Raw genomic sequence first — 15,066 nt, forward strand, 5'->3', positions numbered from 1 at the left:
TCCCTTGTTGTTCCCCATTATCCCCCTTGCTGAACCCTCCATTTTCTGAAGAGTGATGTTACCATTTGGGCAAATCATCGGCTTCTCTCCATTTGACAGAGGAAGAGCTCAGAGAGATGGCTCAAAAGCTATAGCCTCCTGATCCTATTGCATTCTTCTTCTCTGCCAGGTGGGTGGCGTTTCCAGAGGCCCTCTTCTTTCTGTAGTATATCCCAGGGGCTGGATGGCTGTGCCCTCCTTTGATCTTCACCCAAACTCTCTCCACACCCCTTGTCCTCTCCAGTTCCTGGCTTCCCTCTCCAGAATAATAGCTGGCACTTAATGCTTTCCTTGTCATCCCACTGGGGCCTCTTTTTCATATCTAACCAATCATCTGGTTTCCTTTGAATAAAGCAGCACATTCCAGGCTGGGGGCCCATTCCACCAAGTACCATTGACACCTCGAGGTCACACGTGGACCCTGGCTTGCTGCTTCTCCTTCTGTACACTTATGTTGGTGGCCCTGGGACTTCCTATTGGTTCCTGCCTTCGATTTTTGTCTCCTCTGAACCTTGGGTAGATTTTAGTGGCTCTGGAGAGATGAAAACTTCCTCCTTCCCCCTTCCTTGTCCCTTCAACTCCCTTTAGAATGAATGAGCAAGCCACCAGGCAAATGCACACAGTATTCTAAGCACTGGCCCCAACTTTCCATTCCCCTGCCCAGGGACTGCTGGGGCACGCATAAGGGTGGCCTGCCTTCTTAGGACTCTCAATAGTAATCCTCCAAAGATGTTCTCAGATTCCTGTGACTCCAGAGGCCTGAATTCGAATTCAGCTTCAGGCACCTCACCTCATCTCTGTCTCCCTCAGTTTCCTCCTCTGTAAAACGGGATGGCTATAGCCCCTCCCTTCCCGGCAGACCATAGAGCCTTAGCGAGGGGCTGGAATAACGCACGGACTGGGGAGGTCCAACAGTCGAAGTGCCATCCTCAGCAGCTCTCGGGAGGGCCTGGCCCGGGGCCCCAACACTCCTAGGGCACGAGTCCTCCCCTCGGTGATGCTCCCAGGGCAGGGGCCAGGCCAGGGAAGTGCCTGTATTGGAGAGAAGGACCTTGTGCCTTCCCCCGAGCCATCCTGCCCTCCCTCCCCCGTGCAGACATTTATTAAGCGCCTATGGTGTGTGGTACCCGGGGCCCAGGGAGGAACACAATGCCCCGAAGGCCATCAGGCGGACCCTCCAGGCCCGCCCTGATTCCGGAAGTCCTCCCAGAGCCTGCTAAGTTCCAAGACCCAGCCGCGGATTCATGCAGTGCCCGAAGGCCGGCCATTTCATGGGCTGCCCCCAGCCCAGCCCCTCGTTGTAGGAACAGGGAGTGCTCCGGGGACCGCCCATCTGACCCAAAAACCGAGCCCCAGAACGGGGAGGAGGGGCATAGGAGACGCCTCCACGTGGTGTCCGCTTTGGCTGCCGCCCGCGCGTCCTAGGGGTTGCCATGGAGATCCCTGGAGCCGTTGCTCTGATGGACCCCAATACAGACATGCGCACTGGCGAAATCCTGTTGCCATGGAGACAGCTCCCTCCCATACCCCCCTGCGGGTGTCCAGGAGAAGGAGACGCAGAGCTTAGACGTGGTCCCAAGAGGCTCTAGAGCCCCGTGGGCTCTGTGGGCAGACTGGGCTCGGCGTGCAAGCGCAATGGTGATGCTAAGGCGCCGGGAGCCGAAGGGGGACCAATCCCGGGGGAGGATCTACGTTAGACCCGCCCCCCACGCTGTCGCTGCGTACCACAATCGACCAATCAGGAGAGAGTATCGAAAGCGTGTTGGTGACGTCACCAGGGAGCCACCTCCTCTGGCAAGCCCCTCTCGGCCCCTCCCCCTCGCAACCTCCCTCTGCACTAAGGGTGCTAGAAGATCCCCGGGACCCAGCCCCGAGGTGCCACGATCCCAACCCACTTGGTATGCGGGGAAACTGAGGCCAAGAGAGTGTCACTCAGCAGGGCCCGGGTCCTGAGCTGGCTGACCCCCTTCGACTTAGAGAGGGTAAGCGACCGCCTTCCTGTTAAGGAGCACAGCCAGCCCTGGAGGTGATGGTGGGGAGAGATTCCCGGAGGGAGAAGGGTAGAGTTTGGGAGGTGCTCGGAGATCCCTGGCTGGAGAGCGGGAAGGAGGTGCTCGGAGATCCCTGCCTGGAGAGCCCTGGGAGGTGCTCAGAGATCTCTGGCTGGAGAGCGCTGGGAGGTGCTCAGAGATCTCTGGCTGGAGAGCGCTGGGAGGTGCTCAGAGATCCCTGGCTGGAGAGAGGGAAGGAGGTGCTCAGAGATCCCTGGCTGGAGAGCGCTGGGAGGTGCTCAGAGATCTCTGGCTGGAGAGCGCTGGGAGGTGCTCAGAGATCTCTGGCTGGAGAGCGCTGGGAGGTGCTCGGAGATCTCTGTCTGGAGAGCGCTGGGAGGTGCTCAGAGATCTCTGGCTGGAGAGCGCTGGGAGATGCTCAGAGATCTCTGTCTGGAGAGCGCTGGGAGGTGCTCAGAGATCTCTGGCTGGAGAGCGCTGGGAGATGCTCAGAGATCTCTGGCTGGAGAGCGCTGGGAGGTGCTCAGAGATCCCTGTCTGGAGAGAGCGCTGGGAGGTGCTCGGAGATCCCTGTCTGGAGAGAGGGAAGGAGGTGCTCAGAGATCCCTGGCTGGAGAGAGCCCTGGGAGGTGCTCAGAGATCTCTGGCTGGAGAGAGCCCTGGGAGGTGCTCAGAGATCCCTGTCTGGAGAGCGCTGGGAGGTGCTCAGAGATCTCTGGCTGGAGAGCGCTGGGAGGTGCTCAGAGATCCCTGTCTGGAGAGAGGGAAGGAGGTGCTCAGAGATCCCTGTCTGGAGAGCCCTGGGAGGTGCTCAGAGATCTCTGTCTGGAGAGCGCTGGGAGGTGCTCAGAGATCTCTGGCTGGAGAGCGCTGGGAGGTGCTCAGAGATCCCTGTCTGGAGAGAGCGCTGGGAGGTGCTCGGAGATCCCTGTCTGGAGAGAGGGAAGGAGGTGCTCAGAGATCCCTGGCTGGAGAGAGCCCTGGGAGGTGCTCAGAGATCTCTGGCTGGAGAGCGCTGGGAGGTGCTCAGAGATCCCTGTCTGGAGAGAGGGAAGGAGGTGCTCGGAGATCCCTGGCTGGAGAGAGGGAAGGAGGTGCTCAGAGATCTCTGGCTGGAGAGCGCTGGGAGGTGCTCGGAGATCCCTGTCTGGAGAGCCCTGGGAGGTGCTCAGAGATCCCTGGCTGGAGAGCGCTGGGAGGTGCTCGGAGATCCCTGGCTGGAGAGTGCTGGGAGGTGCTCAGAGATTCCTGTCTGGAGAGAGCGCTGGGAGGTGCTCAGAGATCCCTGGCTGGAGAGAGGGAAGGAGGTGCTTGGAGATACCTGTCTGGAGAGAGGGAAGGAGGTGCTCGGAGATCCCTGGCTGGAGAGCGCTGGGAGGTGCTCAGAGATTCCTGGCTGGAGAGAGGGAAGGAGGTGCTCGGAGATCCCTGGCTGGAGAGCGCTGGGGGGTGCTCGGAGATCCCTGTCTGGAGAGAGGGAAGGAGGTGCTCGGAGATCTCTGTCTGGAGAGAGCGCTGGGAGGTGCTCAGAGATCCCTGTCTGGAGAGAGGGAAGGAGGTGCTCAGAGATCTCTGTCTGGAGAGAGCGCTGGGAGGTGCTCAGAGATCCCTGTCTGGAGAGAGGAAAGGAGGTGCTCAGAGATCTCTGTCTGGAGAGCGCTGGGAGGTGCTCAGAGATCCCTGGCTGGAGAGAGGAAAGGAGGTGCTCAGAGATCTCTGTCTGGAGAGCGCTGGGAGGTGCTCAGAGATCCCTGGCTGGAGAGCCCTGGGAGGTGCTCGGAGATCCCTGGCTGGAGAGCGCTGGGAGGTACTCAGAGATCTCTGGCTGGAGAGCGCTGGGAGGTGCTCAGAGATCTCTGGCTGGAGAGCGCTGGGAGGTGCTCAGAGATCCCTGGCTGGAGAGCCCTGGGAGGTGCTCGGAGATCCCTGGCTGGAGAACGCTGGGAGGTGCTCAGAGATCTCTGGCTGGAGAGCGCTGGGAGGTGCTCAGAGATCTCTGGCTGGAGAGCGCTGGGAGGTGCTCGGAGATCCCTGGCTGGAGAGCGCTGGGAGGTGCTCAGAGATCTCTGGCTGGAGAGCGCTGGGAGGTGCTCAGAGATCCCTGGCTGGAGAGAGGGAAGGAGGTGCTCGGAGATCCCTGGCTGGAGAGCCCTGGGAGGTGCTCGGAGATCCCTGGCTGGAGAGCGCTGGGAGGTGCTCAGAGATCTCTGGCTGGAGAGCGCTGGGAGGTGCTCGGAGATCCCTGGCTGGAGAGCGCTGGGAGGTGCTCAGAGATCTCTGGCTGGAGAGCGCTGGGAGGTGCTCGGAGATCCCTGGCTGGAGAGCGCTGGGAGGTGCTCAGAGATCCCTGGCTGGAGAGAGGGAAGGAGGTGCTCGGAGATCCCTGGCTGGAGAGCCCTGGGAGGTGCTCGGAGATCCCTGGCTGGATAGCAATGGGAGGTGCTCAGAGATCCCTGGCTGGAGAGAGGGAAGGAGGTGCTCAGAGATCCCTGGCTGGAGAGAGGGAAGGAGGTGCTCAGAGATCTCTGGCTGGAGAGAGGGAAGGAGGTGCTCAGAGATCCCTGTCTGGAGAGCGCTGGGAGGTGCTCAGAGATCCTCCTGCCTCGCTTTCCCCAGTGTCCTTGGCCACAAGTCCCAAAGGGTTCGGTATGGAGGGGGAGTTTCCCAATGCTCAGAGAGGGTCCGGGGGTGACTGTATCTGTCAGGCCCCGGAGCGGGCGGGCGGCCTCCCTGCCCTGGTGAAGGGGGTGGGATGCCCTCTGTGGGCACCGGGCCTCCCACGATCCCTAGCGAGGCTGGGCTGCGCCCCATCTCGCCATCGGAGCCCCTGCCACAACCGAGCTGGTAGCCGCTGCCGCACCCGGGGAGCATCTCCTGCCTTGCCAGCGGGGCGGGCTCGCAGCATGGGCAGTGCCAGGCAGCCGTGCCAGCTGCTGCTGGTTCTCTCAGGCAGGCAGGAGCCGAGTCTCTGGCGGGCAGAGGGAGAGGCGGGCAGCGTGGAGGCCAGAGGCAGGGGCTCTTGGAGAGATTCCTCCTGGTCAGGAGGGCAGGCCGGGCGGCCTCAGAGCCGCCCACCCAGAGGCGCTCCCTGCCTCTCTTCCTCCCCAGGGTCAGGCCTGCTCTCGCCCCACGGGAGGGTCCAGAGGGAGCGGCAGGACGGCGGCCCAGATCCGGGCCCAAAGGGCAGATGGAGGGCCCCCAGGGAGGATCCCGGGGATCCGTGAGGCCCCGCTGACTTCCCAGAGTTGCCAGTGACAAAGCTGGGTTCCCTACCTGGGAGACCTAGAACAAGGCTAGAACCCTGGCCCAAAGCCGCTCCCCAAGTGTCCTAGATGGGAGTGAAAGCTCATAGGGGGTTCCTGGGTGCAGATGAGGAGAGGCATGGCCAGGGGTGGCCCTTCCCACAGAGACTGACCAGAAACTGGGCTGGGGCGTGGGGCGTTGGGCCACAGGGAGGGAATGGAGTCCGGGGCTGTGGGTGCCCGCTCAGAGCCAGCTAGAGGCCGCCAAGATGGCGGAGGGCCCAAGGGCCTTCCCCAAGGCCTCTCCGCCCTGCTGCTCTGCACTCAGGCTCCAACAGCCATTCTAGCTCTGGGGGTCCATGGTCCGAGGTCCCCACGGCTCCCTCCTGGCCTTGGCTGTCCCTGCTCCAGTGGCGCCACAATCTCCGACTTGCTTCCTGCCTCTGGGCCACCCCATGAGGAAGGGTCAAAGGTCGCTCCTGCCCCCAGGAGGGCCTGCCCTCTGTGCCACCAAGGGGAGTGGGAAAGGAAAGGTGTGGAGGATGAGGGTGCCCCGTCAGCTGCTGTGACTGGGGCCCACGTGTAGGGGAGGAGCTGGAGGCAGTGGGCAGAGTGCTGGGCCTGTGTTCAGATCCACCCTCCCACTTACTCATTGTCGCAATATCTCTGATCCTGCCTAGTGTTCTCCTGGTTCTGCGCATACAAGTCTTTCCGGGGTTTCCTGAATCATCCTGCCCACCATTTCTTAGGGCGCAGAGTATTCCATTAGAATCGTATATCGCAACCAGTTCAGCCATTGCCCAATGGACGGACGTCCCCTCATTTCCAATTCTTTGCCACCATGAAAAGAGCTGCTAGAAATAATTTGTCCAAGAAGATCCTTCCCGCCATCTTTGATCTCTTTGGGACATGGACCTAGCAGTGGTTTGGGAGGCCGTCAAAGGGTCTGCCTCGGTTCACGGCCCTCGGGGCATGATTCCATGTTACTCTCCATAATGGCGGTGCGGCTCACAACTCCACCAACAGCGTATTAGTGTCTTGATTTTTCGGCGTCCCCGCCAGCATTTATCCGTTTCCTTTCTTTATCTTTTAGCCAATCTGACAGGTAGGAGGCAGTCTCTAAAAGGTGTTTTGATTGGTCTTTCTCTAGTCAATAACGATTTGGAGCACGTTTTCATGTGACAATAGATAGCTTTGATTTCTTCATCTGAGAATTGCCTGCTCATGTCCTTTGACCATCTGCCACTTGGGAAATGCTTTGTGTTCTTGTACTTTGACTCACTTCTCTATCTACTTGAGACCTTTTGGCCAAGAGACATTTGCTCTCAAAATGGTTTTTCTTTCCCTTATAATCTTGAGGTTGCATTGATTGTATTTATGCAAAACCTTTTTAAAATTTAATGCATTCAAAAATTAACCATTTTCTACCTACGAATGTTCTCTTATATCTTATTGGCCCTAAATTCACCCCTTATCCACAATTCCTAGAGGTCAGTTATGCTCTGCTCCTCTAATTTGTTTGTGATATCACCCTTTAGTTCTAAGTCATGTATCCATTTGGCTTTCTCTTGGCATATGATGCGACATATTGATCTATGACTAGCTCCTGCCATACTTTTCTCCAGTTTTTTCAGCAGTTTTTGTCAGATAGTGAGTTCTTCTCCCCCAAAGCTGGTGTCTTTGGGTATGAAACCCTCGGTTATTAGGGTCATTTCTTGCTGGGTGGCAAGGGCCTGATCTGTTCCATTAAGCCACTACTCTGTTTCTTAGACAGCCCCAGATGGTTGGGATGATTGCCACTTCTTAATACAGGTAGGGCCCCCTCCATATTTTTCCCATTATTTTCCTCGATATTCTTGACCTTCTTATTGTTCTAGATGAATTATTATTTTTACTTTTTCTAGCTACATGAAATAATTATTTGGTAGTTTGCTTGGTGTGACACTTAATAGGTAAATTAATTTAAGTAAAATTGTCATTATTATTATGTTGGCTCAGCCTACCCATGAGCAATTAATGCTTTTTCCATTGATTTTTCAATGGTTTTAGTTGGGTAAAACTTGTTTTGTAATTGTGTTCATATAGTTTTGGGTTTGTATTGACAGATAGATCTAGGCTTTTGTACAAAATGTATAATTGGAATTTCTCTTTCTCTCTTGCTGTTGGCCCTTATTATGCTGGTGATTTAGTGGGTTTATTTTATAACCTGCAACCTTGCTAAAATTGTTGATTTTCTTCCAAGTTTCTTGGTTGATTCCCTGGGATACTCTAAGTATACTATCATATCCTCTGCAAAGAGTGATAGCTTTGTTTCCTCCTTCCCTAATCCAATTCCTTTGATGTCTTTGTCTTCTCTTATTGTTAAAGCTAGCATTCCTTATTGGTGGCGTTGTGAACTGATCCAACCATTCTGGAGGCCAATTTGGAACTATGCCCAAAGGACTATAAAGCTGCAAATTCTTTGATCCAATAAAAAAAAATACCATTACTGGGTCTACCCCAAAGAGATAATAAAAAAGGGGAAAGGACCTACTTGTACAAAAGTATTTATAGCCACCGTGGCAAAGAATGGGATATGGAGGGGCTGCTCTCCGAGGAGGAATGGCTGGACAAATTCTGTACATGTTGGTGACGGGATACTATTGTGCTATTAGAAATGGTCAGTGAAATGATTTCAGGAAAAGCTGGAAAGATCTGTGGGAACTGATGCAGAGGGAAATAAGCAGAACCGGGAGAACCTTACTTCACCCGATCTTATGGAGAACCTCTTCTATCCCGAGCCTTTGGAATTCTCTTGGATCGCTAGGAGTAGCTACATCATTCGCAGTTGATTATCATACAGTGTTGCTGTTCCTTGATAAGGTCCTTGTCTTGGTTCTTCTCACTTCACTTTGCATCAGTTCATGTAAGTCTTTCCAGGTTTTCCTGGACTCCTCCAGGTCGTTTCTCATAGCCCGAATGGTAGAGAAGTGCCTTTCTGGTCTTATCCAAAGCACCAAAGGAGATTAGACCTGAGTTCCGTCAGCCCAACCGCTCCTTTGGCCAAGGAACAACCCAAGGCCAGAGAGAGGGAGGTCATCCGTAGGAAGGCTGGTGGCAGAGCCGGGTCTCCTTTCTTTTACTCTTTCCGTCCTAACTTTCCCCATTCCCTGGCTTTCATTTTCCTGGCCAAGAGATATTTTGGTGACGTTCTTCTTTTCCTTTTCATTCAGCCCCAAAGACTACTATGGAGGCGAATGAGTCGCCTCCAAAGCCCCACTTTTCGGAAGACGAATCCCAGGAAGCAACGCTGGAAGAGCCCGCAAGGCCCAGGCTCGGGGGCCCCAAATGTGGTCAGAAGGCAGACTGCACAGCTCGAACCCAGGACGAATCTGTCTTCTGGGAGAGAGAAGGTATCAGGCAGTTAGGAGTCCGTCAAGCAAAAGCCCCCGAGGACGAGAGAGGACCCCACGGGGACTTTGGGAGGCGCTTCGATCTGAGCTCAGACCTGGCTCACACAGAGCCTCTCCGAGGGAGACCCCGTCCGTGTGAAACGCGTGCCGAAGGCGTTAGGCAGATCTCTGGCCTGCTGGAACAGCCGCCAGCCCACGGCCGAGCCAAGCCCCACGCGTGCAGCGAGTGCGGGAAGGCCTTCCGTCTCCGCTCCAACCTTTTTCGACACCAGAGGATGCATGTGGGAAGCAGACCCTATGAGTGTTCTGCGTGTGGGAAACTCTTCAGACACAGCTCGTCCCTCATCCAGCACCAGATAACGCACAGCGGAGAGAGGCCCTTCCGGTGCCAGCACTGCGGGAAGGCCTTCAGCCGGAACACCTACCTGACTCAGCACCGGAGGATCCACACCGGAGAGAGGCCCCACCAGTGCCGCGTGTGTGGGAAAGCCTTCCGCCTCCGCTCCACCCTGACTCAGCACCGCATCGTCCACACCGGAGAGAAGCCCCACGCGTGCAGCGCCTGCGGGAAGGCCTTCAGCCAGTTCTCCACCCTCACCCGACACCAGAGGACCCACTCGGGAGAGAAAGCCTAGCAATGGCTCGGCGCCACACCGGCTTGGGCTGAGCAGAAGCCGCGGGCTCCGACTCGGCTTCTGGTCCTGGGTCTGCGGCCTCCTGCCTCCATTCCCTCAACCACTAAGGGAGGATTCAACAAGATGAATGCGAGGCGAGCCTTCCTTCAGCTGGAAAGCTAAGAATCCATGATGGCCAGGATCCCTTCCTGCTGCTTAACTCTGCCATGCAGGGACGGCCATTCATCCCATTCATTCATCCCCATTTAGGGAATGAGCAAGGGGCTTCCGTCGTGACAAATCCTGTGACTTAGTGCCCAGAGAATGGAGTTCCAAGCACAAAGACCTGTGTTCAAGTCCTGCTTCCAACATGAAGTTCCACAAACATTTATTAAACCCCTGCTGTATGCCAGGCACTGGGCTAGTTTTTGTAGACTCAAAGACCAAAGCAAAAAAAAATCCCTGCCCTCGAGGAGCTTCCCTTCTGCGGCGGGGAATGACCCAGGGATCAGCAAAGGCAAAGAAACATCAGTGTACTGTGTAACCTTGGACCCTGGAGTCTGTGCAGTCTGGGCAGCACAAGGCTGTTGCTGTCCTCAGCTCCCCGAATCGCCCAGAATTGGTGCCAGGAATAAGTCATTGATATCGTGCAGGAAGGTCCACACCTCTGGAAGGTAGGTAGATGGTGTTGTCATCCCCATTTTAGAGATGTGCAAGTTGATGCACAAAGTTGGGACATGCCCCAACTCACAAAGCAAGACAACCAGAGCCAGATTGCGCCCCAGATTCCACAACCCACTGAGAAGGGCAGCCTCAGACACTTCTCAGCCTTATGACTCTGGGCAAGTCATTTCACTGATGCTAGCTCACTTTCCTCAACTGTAAAATGGGGGTAATAACAGGTAATACCATTCAGGATTCTTGTAAAGATCAAATGAGAGATATTTTTAAAGCATAAACACAGTGCCTGAAAAATAGTAGGTATTAGATAAATGTTCCCTCTTCCTCCCTCCCTCCCTCCCTCCCTCCTTCCCTCTTCCCTCCCTCATTTCCTCCCTTCCTCCCTTCCTCCCTTCCTCTCTTCCTTCCTTCCTTCCTTCCTCCCTTCCTCTCTTCCTTCCTTCCTTCCTTCCTTCCTTCCTTCCTTCCTTCCTTCCTTCCTTCCTTCCTTCCTTCCTTCCTTCCTTCCTTCCTTCCTTCCTTCCTTCCTTCCTTCCTCCCTTCCTCCCTCCCTTCCTCCCTTCCTCTCTTCCTCCCTCCCTCCCTCCCTCCCTCCCTCCCTCCCTCCCTCCCTCATTTCCTCCCTCCCTCCCTTCCTTCCTTCCTTCCCTCCTTCCTCCCTCCTCCCCCCCTCCATTTTCCCATAATGCCAAACTTCCAAAGTGTCATTGACCAGTGAGAGCTTCAGTCAGGAAGTGGAGAGTCCCGATGGCCCTGGAGATGCTCAGTCTCTAGCCATCCCTCTCCTGCCTTTTTTTCCCATAAGGGAATTTGGGCCCCTGTGAAATGGTGGCCCAGTGGGCTATTGGCTAGGGAGCAGCAGAGCCCCGGAGGCTTGGCCAGGCCGCGGTGCTTTCCCCTCCAACGCTAGAGACAAAATGGCAGACGTGGGAACCTTCAGAGCAGGACCAGGCCCCTGTTTGTGGCCCCAAAGTCCCTGCTGTTGTTCACGTTGTTGAATGGGACCAACATGGGCCCCAACAAGCAGAAGCGGGCTAGACGCCCTGATTTGACGCACATTCTTTTCCTATCAATTCAGGCTTGACATCAGGAAGACTTTGTCCGAAGGAGGAGGGGTGATCCGGGAAGGCTTCTTGGAGGAGGCACCCTGGAGTGGAGGCCCAGGGATGGAGGAGGTTCCAGAGGCAGACGCAGGACATGTCGGTTTGACACATTGTCATTATGGGGAGAGCAAAAGCCGGCATGAGAACTAAGCCTAGAAGGAGCTGCTGGATGGCCAAGATGTTGCCCAGCAAACGAGGGAGGCTCTTCTGGGTAGGTGGTAGAGAACGGGGAGGACGGCGGAGGAGACAGTCCAAACTGGTTGGAGCTGAGAGCCAAGTCAGGAGGGGCAGGGGACGGCCTGAAGAGGCTGTGGGGCAGCCCCTGGCACGTGGGGAGTGGAGTGGCAGCAAGAGGGAGCAGCCCGAAGTTCCCCGGTGTCCCCCTCCTCATTCTCGCCCCCTCCCCCCGACCCAGCAGAGCTCATGCACCCCTTTGAAGGCTTGGAGAGAGCCGCCTCGTCCCGCCCCCCTTCGGACGAGCGAACACCAGCTCACCAGGCCCTCCCTCGACGGTGTGGAGGCTTTCTAGCACAGGGCTGACGCGCACCGAGCTGGCGGTCCACTCAGACCCGAAGATCCTCCACTCACTAGGGCGGATCGCGGGGCCTCGGCAGAGACCTTTCCCTTTCTCCCTCCTGGAATGCAGTGGAGAAGGCTTGGCTTCAGATCTCTCCCGGACCTCGTGACCGCCGATCCCTTCCAGCTCTCGCTGTTTGGCCGCTTGTCCCAGGCCTCTCGGATCCTTGTACATCCCGATTCCTCAAACCAGGGAGAGCTGCCTTGGAGGGTCCTGCGAACCCTCATGTGAAGGGCAGGAAACCACTCGTCCGGGATACGGCGGAGACGCTGCTTGGCTCAGTCCTGGCCCGGAGGGGCCTGTGAAGGCGTGCTTGCCCCTGCTCGACTCCTGTTGCAAATACTGGCGAGAGCCGATGACGACCTAGAAGTAAAGCACTTCCCCTTTCCAGCAGTGAATCCCCCTTCACTGGGGTTCCCAAAGTAGAGGCTGGGCACGAAGCATCTCGTATCACATCACTTATTTTCTCAGGGAGGAAGAAATGGAGGGAGGGAGGAAAGGAGAGAATTTGGAACTCCAAATCCTCTAAAGAAGATTGTTCAGAAATTATTTTTACATGCAAGCGTGAAGAAAATAAAATCTTATTTAAGAATAACAACGGAGCGGCACCAGACCTTAAACGGCACCACGAATGGTGACCATCAAAGCAACATGGTACTGGCTAAGAGGGAGAAGGGGAGATCAATGGAGTAGGCTTGGGGTAAGTGACCTCAGCAAGACAGGGTTTGATGAACCCAAAGGTCCCAGCTTTGGGGACAAGAACCCACTATGTGACAAAAACTGCCGGGAAATTGGAGGACAGCATGGGAGAGATTGGGTTTGGATCAACACCTCCCACCCTACATCAAGATCAACTCAGAATGGGTGAAATATAAAGAGGGAAATGATAAGTAAATGAGGTGGACATATTATACCTGTCAGATCTATGGGAAAGGAAAGATGTAGACCAAGCAAGAGAGAGAGAATATTACAAAATGTAAAATGAATCATTTTGATTACATTAAAAAGGTTTTGTACAAACAAAGCCAATGCAACCAAAATTAGAAGGGAAGCAACAAATTGGGGGGGGGGGATCTTTATAACAAAAATCTCTGACAAAGGTCTAATTTCTCAAATTTACAAAAAGCTAAGTCAATTGTACAGAAAATCAAGCCATTCCCCAATTGGTAAATGGGCATGAATAGGCAGTTTTCAGATGAAGAAATCAAAACTATCAATATACACCTGAAAAAATAGGTTCTAAGTCTCTCATAATTAGAGAAATGCGAATCAAAACAACTGTGAAGTGCCACCTCACACCTAGCAGACTGGCCAGTATGACAGTATAGGAAAATAATGTTGGAGGGGTTGTGGCAAAATTGTAACACATTGGAATGCATTGCTGGTGGAACTATGAATTGATCTAGTCATTAAGGAATGTAATTTGGAACTATGCCTAAAGGGCTTTAAAGAACTGTCTGCCCTTTTATCCAGCCATAACACTGCTGGGTTTGTACCCGAAAGAGATAATGGGGAAAAATTCTGCACAAAAATATTTATAGCCACATTCTTTCTGGTGCCAAAAAAAAATTGAAAATGAGGGGATGCCCTTCCATTGGGGAATGGCTGAACAAATTGTGGTATCTGTTGGTGATGGAATACTATTGTGCTCAAAGGAATAATAAAGTGGAGAAATTCCATGGAGACTGGAACGACCTCCAGGAAGTGATGTTTAGTGAAAGGAGCAGAACCAGAACAACATTGTACACAGAAACGGATACATTGTGGCACAATAGAATGTAATAGACTTCTCTACTAGCATCAATGTAATGATCCAGGACAATCCTGAGGGACTTATGAGAAAGAATGCTATTCACATCCAAAGAAAGAACTGTGGGAGTAGAAACACAGAAGAAAACACCCTGGAAAAGGTGTCTGAAACCAACTCAGACCAGCTCCATAAAGTTGTTGTTCCCTTAAAATCAGCAAACACTCCAATCAGGGGTTAGACTTACTATTTTGTTGACTTGTAAAAGGGAATTCTTTGTTCTATGTTTACATTTGTGAATGGGAATCCTTTATTCCCTTTGTCTATTTGAGTTAACACTTTGGCTAACAATAACTTAAGTACCTCTACTTTGTACCTTACTAGATTGTGAAGACAGGATTAACTCTCTTTGTCACTTTTGAATTGAATCAACAAAAGCTTGAACTTTTAACCTCCTTAGCACTAGGTGGAGGAGCTCTCCACCCTTTCAACTCAATCAGCCAGGAAGTGAGAATTTACACTCAGTCAGTCAGGAATTTGTGAACCCTTTTGATGAGTATTCACCTCTCCAGAAGGTGAGAAGTGGTTCCTCCAAGAAGGAAGTTGGCTTTAAGAAGCAAGTCAGCTTCTAGAAGAAGGTCAAATCAAGGAAGAAAGTGGGCTTCAGGAGTCACCTTCAGTTTGAGTCATCATCTTGACCCGCCTCTTGGAGGGAACTTGGGTGAGTGGATCGTAACTTCCTGTCTTCTGAAGGGAGTTTAATGCCAGCTGAAGGTCAGCAAGTCCTGGCTGAGTCTAGCAACAGAGCAATATTTAGATAGACAGGCTAAATGTCTACCTTTCTGCATTTCTCTACTTTCACTCTACCTCTTTTGTAAATAAAAGCTATTAAAAATCATTTCAACTTTTTGCAATAATACTTTAAATCGGCAACTATCATATTATAATTTTCATATATTTTAGTTGAACCATTAAAATTTAATTCTTCCACTGTCTAGGCTCAAGAAAGTGATATGGGAAACAAGCATGCTGCTGATTAAACTGAAATGGGTATTTTGAGGGCAGCTGGATGGCTCAGTCGATGGAGAGTCAGGCTTGGAGCCTGGAGTTCTGGGTTCAAATCTGGCCTCTGCCACTTCCTAGCTGTATGACCCTGGGCAAGTCACTTAGCCCCCATTGCCCAGCCCTTACTGCTCTTCTGCTTTGGAGCCAATCCATACCCAATACTGCTTTCAAGACAGAAGATAAAGAGTCAGAAAAGGTGTCTCCTGGCATACTTGTTTTTCATCAATTATTGGCACATCCCTAACTGGTCCACGTGTGAGGTAAGGCACAGACAGGAAGAGAAGGGAGCACAAAGGGCTCTAGATGCCAATAGGAGCTTCTAATTGATCCCGGAGGCAATAGGGAGCCCCTGGAGTTTACAGAGAGGGGCTGCCATGTTCAGACCTGCCTGTGCTTTAAGAAAGTCCTGTAGATGTGTTGTACATAAATACAGGTGTATGCGATTTCCCCCAGAGAAGGGAGGCCCCAAGGACAGTCCGCATCTCTCCGCATCAGAGAATGCTAGCCAGATTTGGAGTTGAAAGGGACCTGGGTAGCCCCCGAGAACTCTCTGTAGCCACAAAGGGTGGCTTCTTCAACACACCAGGATGAGCC

At 53.6% G+C, this 15,066-nt stretch overlaps 1 protein-coding gene across 1 annotated transcript; it reads left to right on the forward strand.

The window, feature by feature from the left end:
• The first annotated feature begins 1,518 nt into the window (after positions 1-1,518).
• LOC103101890 (zinc finger protein 184-like) lies at positions 1,519-14,305 on the forward strand. Its single transcript, XM_056796521.1, has 3 exons — positions 1,519-2,021; positions 8,506-9,973; positions 11,059-14,305. The coding sequence occupies exon 2, from the start codon at positions 8,520-8,522 to the stop codon at positions 9,318-9,320; it is 801 nt and encodes a 266-aa protein (XP_056652499.1). The 5' UTR covers positions 1,519-2,021; positions 8,506-8,519; the 3' UTR covers positions 9,321-9,973; positions 11,059-14,305.
• The last annotated feature ends 761 nt before the right edge of the window (positions 14,306-15,066 follow it).

Source organism: Monodelphis domestica, chromosome 4 (genome assembly GCF_027887165.1).
Source record: "Monodelphis domestica isolate mMonDom1 chromosome 4, mMonDom1.pri, whole genome shotgun sequence".
Taxonomy (NCBI): Eukaryota; Metazoa; Chordata; class Mammalia; order Didelphimorphia; family Didelphidae; genus Monodelphis; species Monodelphis domestica.